At 42.2% G+C, this 19242-nt stretch overlaps 1 protein-coding gene across 4 annotated transcripts; it reads right to left on the reverse strand.

Annotated features, from left to right (window-relative positions):
* Positions 1-1245: 1245 nt before the first annotated feature.
* Positions 1246-17988, reverse strand: CIMAP2 (ciliary microtubule associated protein 2). 4 transcript variants are annotated; one of them, XM_056532142.1, is made up of 11 exons: positions 17836-17969; positions 14441-14528; positions 13188-13268; positions 12759-12929; positions 12547-12669; positions 9222-9359; positions 9007-9150; positions 7637-7804; positions 5439-5567; positions 3751-3881; positions 1249-1829 (listed from the first exon to the last, which is right to left on the reverse strand). In XM_056532142.1, the coding sequence occupies exons 1-11, from the start codon at positions 17883-17885 to the stop codon at positions 1754-1756; spliced, it is 1299 nt and encodes a 432-aa protein (XP_056388117.1). In that variant the 5' UTR covers positions 17886-17969; the 3' UTR covers positions 1249-1753. The 4 variants fall into 4 exon arrangements, with proteins under 4 accessions (XP_056388120.1, XP_056388117.1, XP_056388119.1 ...); XM_056532145.1 differs by lacking the exon at positions 7637-7804 and having other exon boundaries at positions 1246-1829; XM_056532143.1 differs by lacking the exon at positions 13188-13268 and having other exon boundaries at positions 1252-1829.
* Between the last annotated feature and the right edge of the window lie 1254 nt (positions 17989-19242).

Here is a 19242-nt window from a genome sequence, read left to right on the forward strand (position 1 = left end):
ACCCGACACATTTTGTGCCTCCAGCTGTTGCCACGCCCCTTCCCTAGTCCCAACCCTGGCCTGCTCGCAGCGGCAATCCGCTGCTATGAGCAGCCACACAGGGGGCCTGCGAGTCGCCAAGTCCACTCAGACATCGTAGAGCAGTCGCAATGTCTGAGTACACTGCACATACACAGAGAGTACTCAGCAACTCGCAGGGCCCCTGTGTGGCTGCTCGTAGCGGCAGATTGCAAAGGGGGGTGGCAACAGCTGGAGGCACAAAATGGGTCGGGTCACCAGCAGATCCGCAGTGTAAAATACGCTGCAGATCCGTTATATGTGACCCTACCCTAACAGTGGAATTCTGCAATTCGGTTCAGCAACTGGTGTTTTATTTCCTTTTACAGGATCCAGAACAGATTGATGCGCTATTCTTACCATCAGAAAACTGACAAAATAAGGCGTATAGCGACTAAGTAGTAATGCAAACAATCTATTTTATTGAACACATATGCAAAGCAATACAAACATTTAAAGACACCTAAAAAAAAGGAGGACAAGAGGGTGACTGGTAAACACCTAAAAAAGGAGGACAAGAGGGTGACTGGTAGCAAAGTGCAGGAGGACCGACAAGGAGGAGGCTACACGCTAAGCAGGATACAGCTAAATAACTGAAGTAAGTTAAATTCAGAGTATATCATAAAACACAAAATAGATGTGACAATAGTGCAAATAGTACAATACTCATAAGGTGCATAAGTAAAGTGCAAAAAATGTAAAACATAAATACAGGAGATATTCTAAATACACAGGAAATAACTTACCACAGTGGGACTAGATCCAAGTGTGTGCCTCCACCACCCGACATTACGCTGAGGAGCTTCTTCTGGGGTCAGACAGTAGACCCCGGAAGAAGCTCCTCAGCGAAACGTCGGGTGGTGGAGGCACACGCTTGGATCTAGTCCCACTGTGGTAAGTTAATTCCTGTGTATTTAGAGTATCTCCTGTATTTATGTTTTGCATCTTTTGCACTTTACTTATGCACCTTGGATGGCAACCATTGACCTCTTATGAATATTGTACTATTTGCACTTTATTGTCACATCTATTTTGTGTTTTATGATATACTCTGAATTTCACTTACTTCAGTTATTTAGCTGTATCCTGCTTAGCGTGTAGCCTCCTCCTTGTCGGTCCTCCTGCACTTTGCTACCAGTCACCCTCTTGTCCTCCTTTTTTATGTGTTTTTAAATGTTTGCATTGCTTTGCATATGTGTTCAATAAAATAGATTTTTTGCATTACTACTTGGTCGCTATACGCCTTATTTTGTCAGTTTTCTGTTGGTAGTGGTCTGGGCGTAGACCTTTACATTGATGCTGGGACTTATGTGTCATATTTGCTATTCTTACCATGAAAAAGCAAAAGAAACCTGATGAGCACAGAGGCCATGCTTCACATTGCATAAAATTGTTGCAGTATAAACCAACAATACAAAAGGCAATCCACTAACACATTTATATTTCAGTCTTCAAACAGAAGCTGCGGTGGCCATACTGATATATTACATTATATTCCCGTTTATTTTTTTAATTCCACACAAACAGCTAATCACTTTATTTGCCAATAAAAAATTACTTACAAAATGTTATTTATATATTATACTTTTGTGCCCATAATTTGTTCCTTTTAACACACATTACAAAAATTTATATGATAATAAAAAACTTCATCAGCCACCATTTCTAATGTCTTTAGTTACAATAAGCTTCAAGGTTAAGTCGTAGAGTCATATGCAGGCGCTAATAACTTTCCGGCAGAGGAGGCGCTGTGTGACTTCTGGATGCGTTCCCTAGAATAAAGAATAATTTGAATGTGGTCATAAGTGCGGAGAGACTGAGATCAGTGTGGCTCCTGAGGTTAGACCCCCCCCCCCCCCCCCACACACACACACCAAATAGAATCTTATGGGATATCTGCATTACACCTCTCTCAATGCAGAGACTACAGAAAAGTTCCCCAACCACTATGTCTCCAGCTGTTGCAAAACTACATCTCCAGGCATGCTGGGAGTTGTAGTTTTGCAACAGCTGGGGGCACCCTGGTTAGGAAACACTGCTCTATAGCTACACAGGCAGTTTATCATGTCCTGTTTAGACAAGGATAAATTAAAGGGGTACTCCACTGGAAAACAATATTTTTTTTAACAACTGGTGCCAGAAAGTTATACAGCTTTGTAAATTCGTTCTATTAAAAAATCTTAATCCTTCCAGTATTTATCAGTGGCTGTATACTACAGAGGAAATGCTTTTCCTTCTGGATTTCTCTTCTGTCACGACCACAGTGCTCTCTGCTGTCCATTTTAGGAACTGTCCAGAGCAGGAGAAAATCCCCATAGCAAACATATACTGCTCTGGACAGTTCCTAAAATGGACAGCAGAGAGCACTGTGCTCGTGACAGAAGAGAAATCCAAAAAGCAAAGCATTTCCTCTGTATTATACAGCCCCTAAAAAGATTTATTAAGATTAATAGAAGTAATTTACAAATCTGTTTAACTTTCTGGCACCAGTTGATTTAAAAAAAAAAGTTTTCCACCAGAGTACCCCTTTAACATTGTAGATTTCCGCGGGAGTACCCCTTTAAAAAGTACCTGCCATTATGAAAAACTTTTGACGTGTCCTAGTAACATGCCAAAAGTTTTGATCTGCGAGTGTTCATACCCTCGATGATTCAACGCACTGAGCACAAACTTCTCCCGGCTCGTTCTCTTGATCGGAGGAGGTCTGAACACTCCCGCCGGTCAAACCTTTACACATGTCAAAAGTTTTTTCTTATGACATTGGCCATTAAACATGTTGGGCTTTTCACACTACATTAGCAATATCTGCTTGCCACATGCATCGGGAAAGCTTCCAGCACATATGACAAACATATTCATAGGACCTTTTGGCCCCAGGGAGGGCTATAGGTTATCTATTTGGCCTCTGTCAGGCTGGTATCCCTTTTGTGGCATGCATTGAAGGTATGCGGTAGGTAAATGCTCCATACACATACCTCTGATGGACACTGCAAAACGCAATGTTAAGGTTATTTTAGCTATATCTGTGTCTCTCAGCAGGGAGGAAGTAAAGGACCGCCGTAATCAACTCTCCTACTGTACGTACATTGAAATAAACTGCACATTCCAGAATAAAACCCTAAATTTTCACAGGTGCATTTTTAAAGGAAGCATAGGTGACAAGTTATAGATCACGGGGGGGTCCGAGCGCTGGGGCCCCCTGGGATCTCCTGTACAGGGCCATGGCAGTATGCTGGAAGGGGGTGTTCTGTCCTCCCATGGAGATACATGAATGGGGCGTGTCTGCCACGGCTTCCTGCTGGGGACGGCACAGCGCTTCCTGCAGACTGCCACAGCCCCGTACAGGAAATTGCGGGGGGGCCCAAGTGGTCGGACCCCCCGCGATCTATAACCGAAGGATAGGGGATAAGTTATATTGCGCTACAGTTCTCCTTTAAGGTGCATAGCCAAAGACGACTTTACAGTATGCGCGCTGCAGGAATGCTTTCAACTGATTTAAGTTCTCAAAAGAAGTTCTGGTCTCAGGCTTCACTTTAATATATTTTAAATAAATTATAAAAATGTATATATTTATAAAAAAAAGTGTAAAAAGAATCTAATAGAAAGACAATCTCAGTTGTGGCAGATCAATTTTAATAATATTTCTTTGTTAAACCAGTAACTCTTTGGTGTCTATATCCATGTTGTACTTACTGTAGGACTTTGTCTCTTTCGAAATTTGATAAGTAGCGCCCCGTTTTAGAAAGAAATGACGTACGGAAGCAAGTTGCAGTTTTGCCACGCGCAGGTTTCTCTATATTATATCGTCCAACTCCAACTGGGTTCTGCAAAGATTAAAAGTACCTAGGATTATTTGGCAAACTAAATTTTTAACCCCATAAGGACCAGTCAAATTAATATATATTTTTTTTCTCTTTACATTTTTAGAGCCATCATTTTTTAATTTTTCCATATAGAGAGCCATAAGAGCGCTTTCTTTTTGCACGACCAGTTGTACTTTGTAATCCTCTCAAGCTCTGTCAGTGGATCAGTGGAAGCCATTTTCAGGTCTCTCCAGAGTTGTTCAATTGGGTTCAAGTGAGGGCTCTGGCTGGGCCACTCAAGGACATTCACAGAGTTGTTCCTAAGCCGCTTCTGTGCTGCCTTGACTGTATGCTTAGGGTCATTGTCTTATTAGAAGGTGAAACCTTCAACCCAGTCTGAGTTCCAGAGTGCTCTGTGTCAGAGCCCCCACCCCCTCATGCATCACGGCCCGCCCCCTCAATGAAAGTCTATGGGAGGGGGCGTGACAGCCGTCACGCCCACTCCCATAGTCTTGCATTAAGGGGGCGGGGTGTGATGTCATGAGGGGGCAGGGCTATGACATCACGAGCTCCCGGCTGCGGCGTTCGGAACAGTTTGTTCCAAACGCTGAGCAGCGGAGTACTCCTTAAAGAACAAGCTGAGTACCTTGCATTGCCTGGTCTTCTTACCTAAACCTTGTTTGAGAGGAAAAGTAATAATGAGGCTCACGTCCTCATATTCCATCCTCATATCCCGACCTTAGATCCTTTCTTCAAATCTCGTCATCATATCCCATCCCCCACACTAACTTTTCTTTGCACCTGCCTGCCAGTCAGCAGAAGGTTTTAAAGTTCTGGGCAATCTCTGCAGCCCCGCCCTTTGCAGATGGAGGTGAGTTAGGGTTAATTTAACTTTTTTGCAAACTCCAGGCAGCCGTTATGTGTCTTTTACTGAGAAGAGGCTTCTTTTTGGCCATTGCCATAAAGCCCAGATTAGTGGAGGCTGCAGTGATGGTTGACGTTCTGGAAGTTTCTCCCATCTGCACACAGGATCTTTGGAGCTCAACCAGAGTGACCATTGAGTTCTTGGCCACATCTCTTTCATGTAAGAATAATGGAGGCCACTGTTCTCTTGGGAACGTCCAGTGCAGCAGAAATCGTTTTGTCCCCTTCAGATTCATGCCTCCACACAATCCTGTCTCTGAGCTGTACAGGCAGTTCTTTCTACCTCACTGCTTATTTTTTGGTCTTATATACATTGTCATCTGTGTGACCTTATATAGACAGGGCTGTGTCTTCCCAAATCCTGTCCAATCAGCTGAATTTACCCCAGGTGACTCCAATCAAGGTGGAGAAAAATCTCAGAGATGATCAGGAGAAACAGCCAAATTCTGTCCGGGCATGCTGGTAGTTGTAGTTTTGCAACAGCTGGAGGCACCCTGGTTGGGAGACACTGGTCTAAATACTGGTTAAGTCCATGCCAAATTTTAGTTTTTCCTTTTTAATAAATTTGGAACAAAAATAAAAATTCATAAAAAGTGAACTGCATTGTTACCTGTACACACTGTTCACCAATAAAGGACAAAACATCACACTTACAGAGCTTCCGAAAAGGATCCTGCAGGACTTTCTGTCAAATCTCTTGGCAGACGTTAGGAAAGGGGCTGATGAATTCCGTACGGAAGCAAACAGTGGTTTTGTTTCATAGGAGCCGGGTCCTGGAGAATTCTTAGATAACATAAAACAGCAGTACATATATATTTCAGAAATGTACATACAGAACACACAACCAGTAATACACAACCACACTCAAAGTCAGCCTCCTCTGTAAGTGTAGATTTATTAGGTGGAGCTACACTCCAATAAATGTGTTACTAAAATTATTATTTTTTAAAAGCTGATTGGTTGCTATGGGCAACTGGTCAACGTTTTCTCTGCACAGTTTTTGATGAGTCTCCCCCATTATTACTACATGGAAGCACAGGGGACATTATTATTATATGAGGGCACAGAGGACATTATTACTATATGGGAGCACAGGGGACATTATTACTACATGGAAGCATAGGGGGCATTATTACTATATGGGAGCACAGAGGACATTATTACTATATGGGAGCACAGGGGGCATTATTACTACATGGGAGCACAGGGGACATTATTACTACATGGGAGCACAGGGGACATTATTACTACATGGGAGCACAGTGGACATTATTACTACATGGGAGCACAGTGGACATTATTACTATATGGGAGCACAGGGGGCATTATTACTACATGGAAGCACAGGGGGCATTATTACTACATGGGAGCACAGGGGACATTATTACTAAACGGAAGCACAGTGGACATTATTACTAAATGGGGGCACAGGGGACATTATTACTACATGGAAGCACAGGGGAATTTATTACTATATGGGAGCACAGGGGGCATTATTACTACATGGGAGCACAGGGGACATTATTACTACATGGGAGCACAGTGGACATTATTACTATATGGGGGCACAGGGGACATTATTACTATATGGGGGCACAGGGGACATTATTACTATATGGGGGCACAGGGGACATTATTACTACATGGAAGCTCAGGGGACATTATTACTATATGAAAGCACAGGGGACGTTATTACTATATGAGAGCACAGGGGACATTATTACTATATGAGAGCACAGGGGACATTATTACTACATGGAAGCACAGGGGACATTATTACTATATGAGAGCACAGGGGACATTATTACTACATGGAAGCACAGGGGACATTTTAACTACATGGGAGCACAGGGGACATTATTACTATATGGGGGCACAAGGGACATTATTACTATATGGGGGCACAGAGGACATTATTACTACATGGAAGCACAGGGGACATTATTACTACATGGAAGCACAGGGGTCAGTGTTACTACATGGAAGCACAGGGGTCAGTGTTATTACATGGAAGCACAGGGGACATTATTACTACATGGGAGCACAGGGGACATTATTACTATATGGGGCAAAGGAAGCATTATTACTATATTGGGGCACAGGGGACATTACTATATATGGGCACAGTGGGCATTATGACTATATGGGGGCACAGGGGACATTGTGGTGGCAATTGCAGCGCCCACTGTTTGTCCACAATCCGATTGGAAGCAATGAGATCATTTGCGCTTGTATGTAGTTGCAAATGTGCAGGTGACTTTATTTAGAACCAATTAAAACAAACTGGGTAACGTTTCGGTCCATAGACCTTCAGCAGATACTAGAATCGTGAACAAAATGATACAAATTAGCGATATATAACATGCATGACCAAGCTTACATATATACAAAATGATACAGACAGAATAAAAGAGAACACTATCATTGATGTACTACAAATGGGAAGAAGTCCAATGTAGCTATAATTCCGCATCCCAAGGGAGCAGCTGCTATAAAGAAATTGAGAACATGGGATCATGTAATGAGTCTAAAATTTGTAATACATCACCGATGGTGTCCTCTTTTCTCTGTCTGAAAGCTACATATAAGTGCGGGACACCTCTTTGTTTACTACTACATAACTCAAACTCCCAATGGAATATTTCATTATGTTTATGGTGGTGGTGTAGCTATAAACCTACGATTAAACAGAGGATGTCCACAGTTACAGCAGACGGAAGCCGTGCTAGAGATAGATGACTCTCCTCCAGCACTTCTACCCCAAAGATTTCTCCAGAAAAGATGGCCACCAGTACTCAGTGATAGAAATACAAAGAAAAATAATAAGAATTTGTTCCATCTATGATACTTACAATGGGCTTGGGCCAGTGGGCCAATGAGCTGCAAATGACTCTCTCTCCTGAGACTTTTGGATACTGAGGCATTTTCCCAAACTTTCCATGTTTCTTTTTCTGCTCATTTTCCAATTCTTCACTAAATGATTTGATTTTATATTGTCCGGGCTCTGAATGGTTATGTTTCTGTTTTTTAATAAAAAAATATGTTTTCCTGTTTAGCGGTCACATTTTTATCTGGTGTTTATAAAACCCAAAAGAAATTATACTATTTCTCCTACTAATATTCATAACCATTCTGTATTTTATAAAAGGGAATGAGACTTCCTTAAAGGGGTATTCCAGGAATTTTTTTTTTATTTGACTATGCTACAGGGGCTGTAAAGTTAGTGTAGTTCATAATATAGTGTCTGTACCTGTGTGTGACGGTTTTCTCATAATTGTTCTGTGATTTTCACCCCACTATTTATATTTAATACAAAATGACTGTTGTCTCAGATTTTTCCCAGGTTGTAATGCGGCCGAGACCTGACTCACCAGTCAGCTGATGACAGGGAGCCTGTCTGCTTCAATGGGTGGAGCGATCGCTTGGTGGGAGAGGGATCAATCTGCAACTAATGCAACAGCTGTAGGCACCCTGATTGAAAACAACAGGTCTTTTGAATGGATGTAACTCATTTATGTTTCAGTGGGTGGGGTGGCTGATGTGTGGGAGGGAGGAAATGGAATTATGGGATTTGTAAGCAAAAAATAAAACTCAAACAGGAAATACCAGTTCACAAAAAGCTAACCACAGTGTTATGGTAATCTCACAACATAGTCATTTAGCCTAAAGACAAGCGCAGATCCTTCCTAAGCATGTCCATTACTGTCTGCCAGGTATGTACTAAAATCACCTTATGGTGGAGAACCCCTTTAACCAAAACCAGCATCACTATAACCCCCACAATGTTTCTGGGGGGATTTATTACAGCATATCTGCTCTTTAAAGGGATAATCCACTGCCCCAGCATTCAGAACATTTTGTTCCAGACACTTGGAGCGGGTGGCGGGGGTTGTGACGTTATGGCCTCGCCCCTCGTGACGTCTCACAATGCCCCCTCAATGCAAGCCTATGGGAGGGGGCGTGGTGGCATTCTAAACGAACCTCGGCTGCTGCACAGAGATTACGGGGGTCTCAGATACGGGACCCCCACAATCTTACATCTCATCCCCTATCCTTTGTATAGGGAATAAGTTGTCTAGGGGCGAGTACTCCTTTAAAGTGCCACTTTGATACTTGCAGCATTAAACTTCAGTTTGAACTAGTGAACTAGTGCTGACATAAAGCACATACAGTATGTATAATATATCCACCATTCTAGCATCATATATGTTATCATACTTACAGGTGTAGCAAAGTATCCATAAGGGATGGGCCCTGATCTGGATCCAGTGAATAGGTCATAAGGGCCCCTTTTACCCACAACGTGTTTTAGGGTTTCATCTGTGGAGCCCTTCATGTTGTAAGTTCCCGGTCCAAGGTCACTTCCCTGTAAGATAAAATCCACATTAGACGATAGTCAGACTATACACAGTATATCCCCCTAACACAGTCACTCACAACGCTGGTTGCTGAGCGACATTTACTCGTCTCGCTATCCATGATGCCTTTTGAGCTTGCAGACTTTGAAGCTCTCTCTTCTATTAACGCATAAGGGTTCCCTCCTTTGCCATACGTTCCAGGTCCTGGGTTACTATTCTGCATGGAGGACAGAGAAAAAACCATATTGGTCATCTGTATAATGCAAAACTATATATCCATAGAAATTAAAATGTAAAAGATAGATTAGATTAGACTGCTACTACTAAGCCTACCCGAGCAGCCTTTAGCCAAGGTGGTTGGGCATGTTGTCTACCAGGGCAAGGGACTCTCCAGGTTAGAGAATTGCCCTTGGGGGGGATTCAATGGAGGAAGGAGACCAAACAGGCCCCAATTGACCAATCTCCATAGAGTGCATCCCTTCTACTCTCTGCTCTATCCCTGTAGGGACAGTAAACACTGGGGTGTGTAAGGGGAGGGGCCCTTTTTAACCTGTTTCCTGTCCCTATGGCGATGAGGGCGCCTCTTCCATCATGGTGCCGTCATGAAGGGGATGCAGTGGAAAGTTAGGTACCCGATACAAGCGCCAATCAACTATATAAATGTTAACTGTCAATTGTAACCATTTTTTAGGTGGCCCAATTTCTGGAAGCCAATGACTGTATGAGCAATCGTTCGTGCAAAGGTTCACTTCCATTATTCTGTAACTTGCATATCTGCTCTCGGGCCTGTAAGAGGCTGATGTATATACTCCCAGCTATTAACTTATATCTATTATAACCAATTTGTCAATTGATAAGGGGGGAGGTGCCTGTAAGGCACCTCCCCCCTTATAAATTGACAAATTGGTTATAATAGATATCACTTCCATTATTACTCAAGGAAAAATGCTGCCGACAGCTGTAAACATACCTGGGACTGGTATGGGATAAAATGTACTACACAAGGCAGTCATCTTGTTCATTGGGAACATTAAAGTGGTGCCAGAAAGTTAAACAGATTTGTAAATTACTTCTATTTAAAAATCTTTATCCTTCCTGTACTTATTAGCTGCTGTATGCTCCACAGGAAGTTCTTTTCTTTTTGAATTTCCATTCTGTCTGACCACAGTGCTCTCTGTCCAGATTAGGAGCAAATCCCCATATAGCAAACCTCTCCTGCTCTGGACAGTTCCTAAAATGGACAGAGGTGTCAGCAGAGAGCACTGTGCTCAGACAGAATGGAAATTCAAAAAGAAAAGAACTTCATGTGAAGAATAAAAGAGCTGATAAGTACTGGAAGGATTAATATTTTTAAATAGAAGTAATCTACTAATCTGTTTAACTTTCTGGCAACAGTTGATAAAAAAATAAAAAAATAAGGTTTTCCAGTGGAGTACCCCTTTAAAAGGATACGCCATTTTTAGAAGCTTTTGACATAGTAATGTTGCAAATGGTGGATATGATGGTGGATGTCTCGGTGCCGATACCTCCACTGATCCTAAAGCGAAAAGAAAGAAGCCCTCAGCTGAGCGCCGTGCTTCTTGTTCCCTCAAACAGCTGAGTGTGTGGTGTATGGATCCATTAATAAGTCCATTTGACTCTCTTTTAATCCGTACACCAAGCACTTGATTTTCAGAGGAAAACTGATCAGAAACTAGTAGCACAGCACTCAGCAGAGGGTTTCTTTCTATAGGTTTAAACATCGGTGGGGTTCTCAACATCAGGACCCCCACAAACATTGTGTCTCTACTAGGGGTGTGAATCGCCAAGAATTTGGCGATAAAATTCGAATCGCGATACCAGTGTGGCGATTCGATATATCCCGATATATCGCAATACTGTCTAGGTGACGATACATCGCGACATATCCCGATACATCACCCACCAGGGAGCATTCACAGATCCCTTTAGACGCCGCTGTCAGCTTTGACAGCGGCGATCTAGTAGTCCAACGCGCACTTTTCTCATTTTTATCCCGTCCGGGCTGCAAAATAAAAGAAAACAAACTTCTCTTACCTGCCAACGAGCCCCCGGAGCTCCGGTACACTCCGTAACAGGTGTTCGGTCCCCGGGCTGTATTCTTCTTACTTCCTGTTAGCCCGGCACGTCACATGGAGCTTCAGCCTATCACTGGCCGAGGTGGGACATCGCTGCGGCCGGTGATAGGCTGAAGCTCCGTGTGACGTACCGGACTAACAGGAAGTAAGAAGAATACAGCCCGGGGACCGAACACCTGTACCGGAGCTCCGGGGGCTCGTTGGCAGGTAAGAGAATGTGTGTTTTCTTTTATTTTGCAGCCCGGACGGGATAAAATGAGAAAAGTGCACGCCGGACTACTCCTTTAATAGCCAGCCACGGCGATCGCCGCATGCTGGCTATTAGCGGTGGCCCCCGGGGCTGCTGAGTATGGAGCGGGCACGAGTCGGAGCCCGCTCCGTACACCCAGAGCGCCGCCGCGTCAGATCCGGCCTGCCCGGCTCCACAAATGTGGAACTTGTATCTCCTGATGCCCGGGACATGCTGTTCCGGGCGTCAGGAGATACAAATTCCACATCCCTAAAAGAATCGATTCAAAAATATTTTGAATCGATTCAGTATCGCCAAGTGAAAAAATCGCGATAATCGCACGAATCGATTTTTTCTTACATCCCTAGTCTCTACAATGTTAAAGGGGTACTCTCCTGGAAAATATTTTTTTTTTATCATGTATAGCAAACATAGATGCATAGCCGGGCACTGTCACAATTATAATAACCTAGTATACTCTTATCCAGTATAGGATCCGAGCAACTGGACTGCCCTGTATGTGTCTGACTGCGGTGCCAGTCAGGCCTGTTTTTGGTCGCATCTACTGTTGTCCAAGGTGAGTGCTCCAGGTCTCGCTCTTCATGGTGAACATTTATTTTAATCAACTGGTGCCAGAAAGTTAAACAGATTTGTAAATTACTTCTATTTAATCAGCTGCTGTATGCTCCACAGGAAGTTCTTTTCTTTTTAAATTTCCTTTCAGTCTGACCATAATGCTCTCTGCTGAAACCTCTGTCCATTTTAGGAACTGTCCGGAGCAGGATAGGTTTGCTATGGGGATTTTCTCCTGCTCTGGGCAGTTCCTAAAATGAACAGAGGTGTCAGCAGAGAGCACTGTGGTCAGACAGAAAGGACATTCAAAAAGCAAAGAACTTCCTGTGGAGCATATAGCAGCTGATAAGTACTGGAAGGTTTAAGATTTTTAAATAGAAGTAATTTACTAATATTTTTAACTTTCTGGCACCAGTTGATTAAAAAAAATGTTTTCCAGTGGAGTACCCCTTTAAAGTGTTTTCATTTATACAAGAATAGTCAAGAAAATACTTAAATTGCTTTACCTTTGAATCTTCCTTGAATCGCGCATCTCTGGTGTTGCACGCTCCCCGTACGCTTGACGGCTTCTCCTCCATCATCTCTACAAATGACTTTGTGTTATATCGACCTGGTCCCATGTTTTGTTTCTATGGTAACAGAGATGAAGCCAAAATGTCAGACCATGTGTTAATACTGGGGACAGAATGTAACAATCTACATGTAAGCTTCATCTCACCAGAAAGCGGTTCCTCTCCCAGGTCTCTTTGTAGAGAAGATGGGGCATTTCCGTCAACCTTTCTGTTTCTTCTGCCCGTTTCCATCCCGGGGCAGATGCATTTCTCTCAAGAACAGATGGACTGAAGTCGCCAGGTCCTGCTTCATATGTTCCAGGCCCCAAACGTCTTTCCTGGATAAGAGTACAATATGAATCCACTGTCTTATTACAACAAGCTGATAATATGGCCCAAGAGGGTCACACTTGCCACCATCACAGATGAAGTCAAATAAATGGCAGCCAGCGTGTGACCTTTGGGTTATAGACCCTGTTTCACCAGCTGCATTGTATTATCTATGGACTCCTAAAGGGACACTCCTGCACTAGAAAATTACTTATTAATCTATAACAGATGAACAGTTATGCAACGTATGCTACTTTTTGGCTTACCATTGTTCCATTGCCACAAAAATGTAGTCGTCTCTGAACTTTACTTTTTCTGTCGACCCCAATCTCTGCCAGGCTAGCCCCCTGAGATAACAATATTATGCAACATACTGTACAAATCAAAGCTGATCAAGCTAGCCGGTAAGATGGGACAGAGTAAGGGGAAGATATGTGAAAGTGGTGCAATCCTCCAATCATGGACATTGTGGCCTTCAGGCGACGCGTGCAGTACAACCTAAGCAATCTGAGCAACAAGGTAAGGAAAGAGAACTCAGCCCCCTGCAGTCCACCGCTGGATAACCCCTTTAAAGTGGTACTTCGCTGCCCAAGCGTTCGGAACATTTTGTGCAGAACGGTGGGTGCAGTCGGCGGGGGTTGTGACGTCACAACCACGCCCCTTGTAACGTCACGCCCCCTAAATCCAAGTCTATAGGAGGGGGGGGTGACGGCCACCACGCTCCCTCCCATAGACTTGCATTGAGGGGGTGTGGCGTGACGTTACGACCCACGCCACCCAAACCCAGCACAAAGATCACGGGGGGTCCCAGCGGTAGGACCCCTGCGACCAGACATCTTATCCCCTAGCCTTTAGATAGGGAATAAGATGTCTAGAGGCGGAGTACCCCTTTAAATGGAAACTGACAGCAGGGTCACCCGCAATAACCTGAATATACAGGTAGATGGCGCAAGTGATTCAAATGCTTCTCTACCTGGTTAAAATCAGTGCAGCCAGTATCAGGAGATATTCATGTTGTTGCTAATATGGTTTTTACTTCTTAACTGCATTGGGAGGCGGCTGCTGCTGTATGACCAATGCTTTCTCCAGCGGGAGATCTTGGTGGTCTCCAGTCACTGGCGGGACATCGCTGTGGCCAGTGATTGGCTGAGTGGGCCGTCACTTGCGCTCGTCCAGAAAAATGGGGTCAGAGCATGCCGAGAACAGGTAAGTAGCTGGGGTCCCATACCTGAAATCGTTCCAGAGGTCGGACCCCCCCACGATCAAACACATTCCATATCTTGTGGATAGGGGATAAGTGTCTGATAAGTCCAATTCCCCGGAGTACCCCTTTAAGAAGTAAAAAACATATTAGCAACAGGATGAATAGCTTAGCCAAACGGCTGCACCGACATTCACCCAGTAAGAAGTATTTGAATCAGCATCTCCCGCACTATCTACCTGTATATTCAGGTTAGTGCGGGTGACCCTGCTGTCAGTTTCCCTTTAATGTCCCTTGTCTTGAGGCATTTTTACTCACTAGCTCTGAGGTTGCCTTTTTGCAGTATGATACTTGTGTGTATGTACCCGGCTTCTTCAATTCAGGATAAACTGCTGACACATCAAATCTGCAAGAAAATGTACAGGATAATGCAATGGTGCTCAATGCTCAAGGTCTATTGAAGGATTAGGTAATTTAGCTGCATGTTAACAACAAAGGTCACTGACCATAAACCATGACTGCGTTACACAAATAGCTAAACCTGTCCGAATTACTGTCCTGGACAAAACAGTACAATGAGATACCTGTACAAAATTCCCATTGTTTTATAATCAACCCCAATCCAATTGATTATAGATTATAGACCATATAACATAAAGAAATGTTTTTTTTTTTATGTCAAATCTTTGAAGTTTTGTAAATTAGCTTCTATTGATGCTCCTCATTGAGCACCATATACAGCAGCTGAAATAAAAATAAAATAAGTCAATAAAATAGAAAATGTAGCTGCCCCTTGAGCACTTGCCCTTACATAGGTTTGGGCACAAGGGTAGGATCAGGGCAGTAAGTTCTGGGTGCCTAGGCCACTAATTCCAATAGCGCCCCCTTCAGTAACAACAGGTGACCTTTCCTGTGCGACCAAGGTCGTTCCTGTCTTTATATACATCGCTGTGCATAAGTTTTATGCTTTCAAAATGTGAATTTTTTCTTTAAAGAAGTACTACGGTAATACTTTTCTACTTACAATCCGCTCATGGAGGGGGTAAGCAAATAATAATAATATAAAATAAAAACAAAAAAAACCTTTCTTACCTTCCTCGCTCCCACGATGCCAGAATCACAGAACTTTGGTTCCTACTATCTGATGCTCCCGGGTTTGGGGACGTGAAATCAACAAACCCAAAAATGGCAGTGGGAATCGGAGTTCTGTGATTCCAGCAGCGGTGCAGGAGCGAGGAAGGTAAACTGCAACTGCATTGTGTGAACAGAGCCTTAGGATCAGCTTGTTGTCACAGTATTCTTGGAACAGGTGATAACTTTTAATCTTGGGGTAACCCCTTTACTTTTTTGCACGTTTTTTTTTAACCAATTGATGACATTGTTGCCAAAGTTGATTGCAGCATCTAAAAGTGTTAAAAATGCGACACCAGTCCTTTTGGGGGGGGGGGGGGAATTATTGGTACCTCCGCAGCACGATTGTGGAGTCCTAATGAACCTGCATCCTGCCTCCATGCCATCCCCATGGTGCTTTGCTTCTCCAACTTGCTTTGGCTAGAGAGCACCAATAACACTGATCAATGCTATGCAAATAGCACAGCGAGGAGATTTATCAAAACCTGCGCATAGGAAAAGTTGACCAATTGCCCATGGCAACCAATCAGATTGCTTCTTTTACTTTTCAGAGGCCTTTTTTTTTTTTTTAAATGAAAGAAACAATCTGATTGGTTGCTATGGGCAACTGGTCAACTTTTCCTATGCGCAGGTTTTGAAAAAACTCTCCCAAACTGTTTGCAATTTAAAGTTAATTGTCCTCTATGAGGACTAAAAAAAAAAGTGAAAAAGTTGATAAATGTTAAAAAGCCCCTTTCCTAATAAAAGTCATAATCATCCCCCTTTTTGCATTTTTCTAACAAAATATCGCAAACAAAAATAAACATAAAAATATGTGGTATCGCCACGTGCAGAAATGTCCAAACTATTAAAAAGCCCAGAATTGTTGATTTTTGGTCAATTCATTTATCAGAAAAAAAATTCTAAACAGCGATCAACAAGTACCATTAAAAATAAAAAAACTAGTACCAATAAAAAACGACAGATCATGGTGCAAAAAAAAGCCTTCATTCATCTTGATTTTATGTAGTAAAATAAAATAAAACCTATATATCGTTGTAATCATATGGACCTACAAAATAAAGATACTAATGTCATTTTTACCGTAAAGTGCACTGTGTAGAAACAAAACTGTTGTTGTTTTTTTCAGTTTCGTTCCAAAAATTTTTTTGTTTTCATAGATTTTATGGTATAATGAGTGATGTAATTGGTGTAGAATTGGTCCTGCATTAAAACACGCCTCTTTAGGTGGAAAATTGAAAAAGTTATGGCTATTAAAAGGCGAGAAGGTAAAAAACGAAAAGGCAAAACATTTATTGCTGCTTCTAGAGATGAGCGAACTTACAGTAAATTTGATTCGTCACGAACTTCTCGGCTCGGCAGTTGATGACTTTTCCTGCATAAATTAGTTCATCTTTCAGGTGCTCCCGTGGGCTGGAAAAGGTGGATACAGTCCTAGGACTGTATCCACCTTTTCCAGCCCACCGGAGCACCGGAAAGCTGAACTAATTTATGCAGGAAAAGACATCACCTGCCTTGCCGAGAAGTTCGTGACGAATCAAATTTACTGTAAGTTCGCTCATCTCTAGCTGCTTCCTTAAGGGGTTAAAGGGGTACTCCGGTGAAAACCTTTTTTCTTTTAAATCAACTGGTGGCAGAAAGTTAAACATATTTGTAAATTACTTCTATTAAAAAATCTTAATCCTTCCAGTACTTATTAGCTGCTGAATGCTACAGCATTCAGCAGCTACTGATGACATCACTGATGACATCACGAGCACAGTGCTCTCTGCTGACATCTCTGTCCATTTTAGCAACCATGCATAGCAGGTGTATGCTAAGGGCAGCATGGTGGCTCAGTGGAGAGAGAACTGTGTTTGTGATGTCCTCAGAGAGCATTCCAAAAAGAAAATAATTTCCTCTGTAGTATTCAGCAGCTAATAAGTACAGGAAGGATTAAGATTTTTTAATAGAAGTAATTTACAAATATGTTTAACTTTCTGCAACCAGTTGATTTAAAAGAAAAAAGGTTTTCACAGGAGTACCCCTTTAAGGACCATAGGATCAAAACCTTGGCTCTTATAGAATATATATATATATATATATATATATATATATACACACACAATATATATATATATATATATATATATATATATACACACACAATATATATATATATATATATATATATATATATATATATTGTGTGTGTATGTATATATATATATATATATATTCTATAAGAGCCAAGGTTTTGATCCTATATATAGGATATAATATATAATATAATTTATTTATATATATATATATATATATATATATATATATATAAATAAGGTATATATATATATATATATATATATATATATATATTAACACAATATATAAGGTATATATATATATATATATATATATATATATATATATATATACATATGTACACATACAATGTATAGGTTACACATTATAGTGCACATTATAGTACTGTGTAGTGCACATTGCACCGAAAGCACTGCATTGGACACTAGACGAGGATCACACACAGCGATATGTGGAGGCGATTGTGCCCCCGTCTCCCCCGTTTTGGAAGGGCATTGTACCTGGCAGTCTGGCAGCCAAAAGGAGCCCCCGTAAACTTCTTCCCAGCCATTCTGTGCCCTGGTCGCTATAGCAATGGAGACGCCTGTCATTACTCCTGTGCTCTTCCGGTCACGTGACAACCGCCTGAAGCCAATGGGCGGCGACGCCTAGTGACGTCACAGGCTCCACGGCATTGTCCCGTGTTACGTCTTCTTAAAGAGACAGTGCACTTGTCTGACTGATAGTGTGGTTACATTTTATGACAGTGTTCACCAACCTGTGGCTCTACTGCTGTTGCAGAACTACAACTCCCATCATGCAAGTCACAGGGGAAGAGCCACAGGGTGGGGTCAACACTGATATATGAAGATATTGTGATATTTAGTTAATTCTGATCATTCATATTTGGTGACATGAGCAAATCCAGCAATTCGACAATGGATAGATTGCTGTTAACTAGTTAACTGAAAATGTCAACTATGGATCCATATTCTTTGTGCCATTCTGTCTGCTATGCACCAAAAAGTTGGTTCCGTAGTAGAAAATTGCAAAATTGAGGAATTTTAAATTCAATCGATGGCAACCGCCTGAATTTGTGCCAGCAATTTATTGTCCTTGTAAATAAAGCTATACATAACCCACCTATTAGGCCTCCAAACTGTGGACTTCAAGCTATTGCAAAACTACAATTTAGGGCATGCAAGGAGTTGTAGTTTTGCAACAGCTGAAGGTCTGCAGTTTGGAGACCACTGCTATAGGACATGCAAAAAAAGGAATCATTTTATGTATTAAATAAAATAATTAATTAATTAAAAAAATCACCCAAACAACGCTTAGGAAAATGTTTAAAAATCATAGCGTTTTAACAAATCCACAAAAACCATGAGCTGAAAAAAAAAAAAAGTACTGGAGCCCCTGCTACCTCTGCACCCCCTATAGCAGTGGTCTTCAACCTGTGGTCCTCCAGATGTAACAAAACTACAACTCCCAGCATGCCCGGACAGCCAACGGCTGTCCGGGCATGCTGGGAGTTGTAGTTTTGTAACATCTGGAGGACCACAGGTTGGAGACCACTGCTCTATAGCTACGCCCCTGATTCTAAGGATATGCTCATACAATGAAATTTTGGTGTAGAATTCCGCGCAGAGATTCCGCAGCAGCAGAGTTCCATTGATGTCAATGGGATTCCGCAGCACTGTTCACACAGCAGAATTGTTCGTGCCAGACATTTCTGCCGCTTTAATTCAAATTCAGGTGAATGCAAAAAAAAATATATTTTTTTAAACAGACAGCTCATTTCTGAGCAGTCTTAGCACTGGCGTGTTCTTCCGGCGCTCCGCTGTTGGGGAATATTTCCGTGAGGACATTCTCCTGTGTAAGGCGAGGTTCAGACTACGGAATTTCCGCCTGCAATTCCGCTTTGAAAT

Source organism: Hyla sarda, chromosome 7, assembly GCF_029499605.1.
Source record: "Hyla sarda isolate aHylSar1 chromosome 7, aHylSar1.hap1, whole genome shotgun sequence".
NCBI lineage: Eukaryota > Metazoa > Chordata > Amphibia > Anura > Hylidae > Hyla > Hyla sarda.

Excerpts from the sequence above, each read along its gene's own strand:
- CIMAP2 (XM_056532142.1), bottom strand. The coding sequence starts at position 17,885 with ATGGCTGGGAAGAAGTTTACGGGGGCTCCTTTTGGCTGCCAGACTGCC. Across the intron at positions 13,269-14,440 it reads AAAAGGCAACCTCAGAGCTA|GGGGCTAGCCTGGCAGAGAT; the intron begins GTGAGTAAAAAT and ends TTGTTATCTCAG. Across the intron at positions 7,805-9,006 it reads ATGGATACTTTGCTACACCT|AAACATAACCATTCAGAGCC; the intron begins GTAAGTATGATA and ends ATTAAAAAACAG.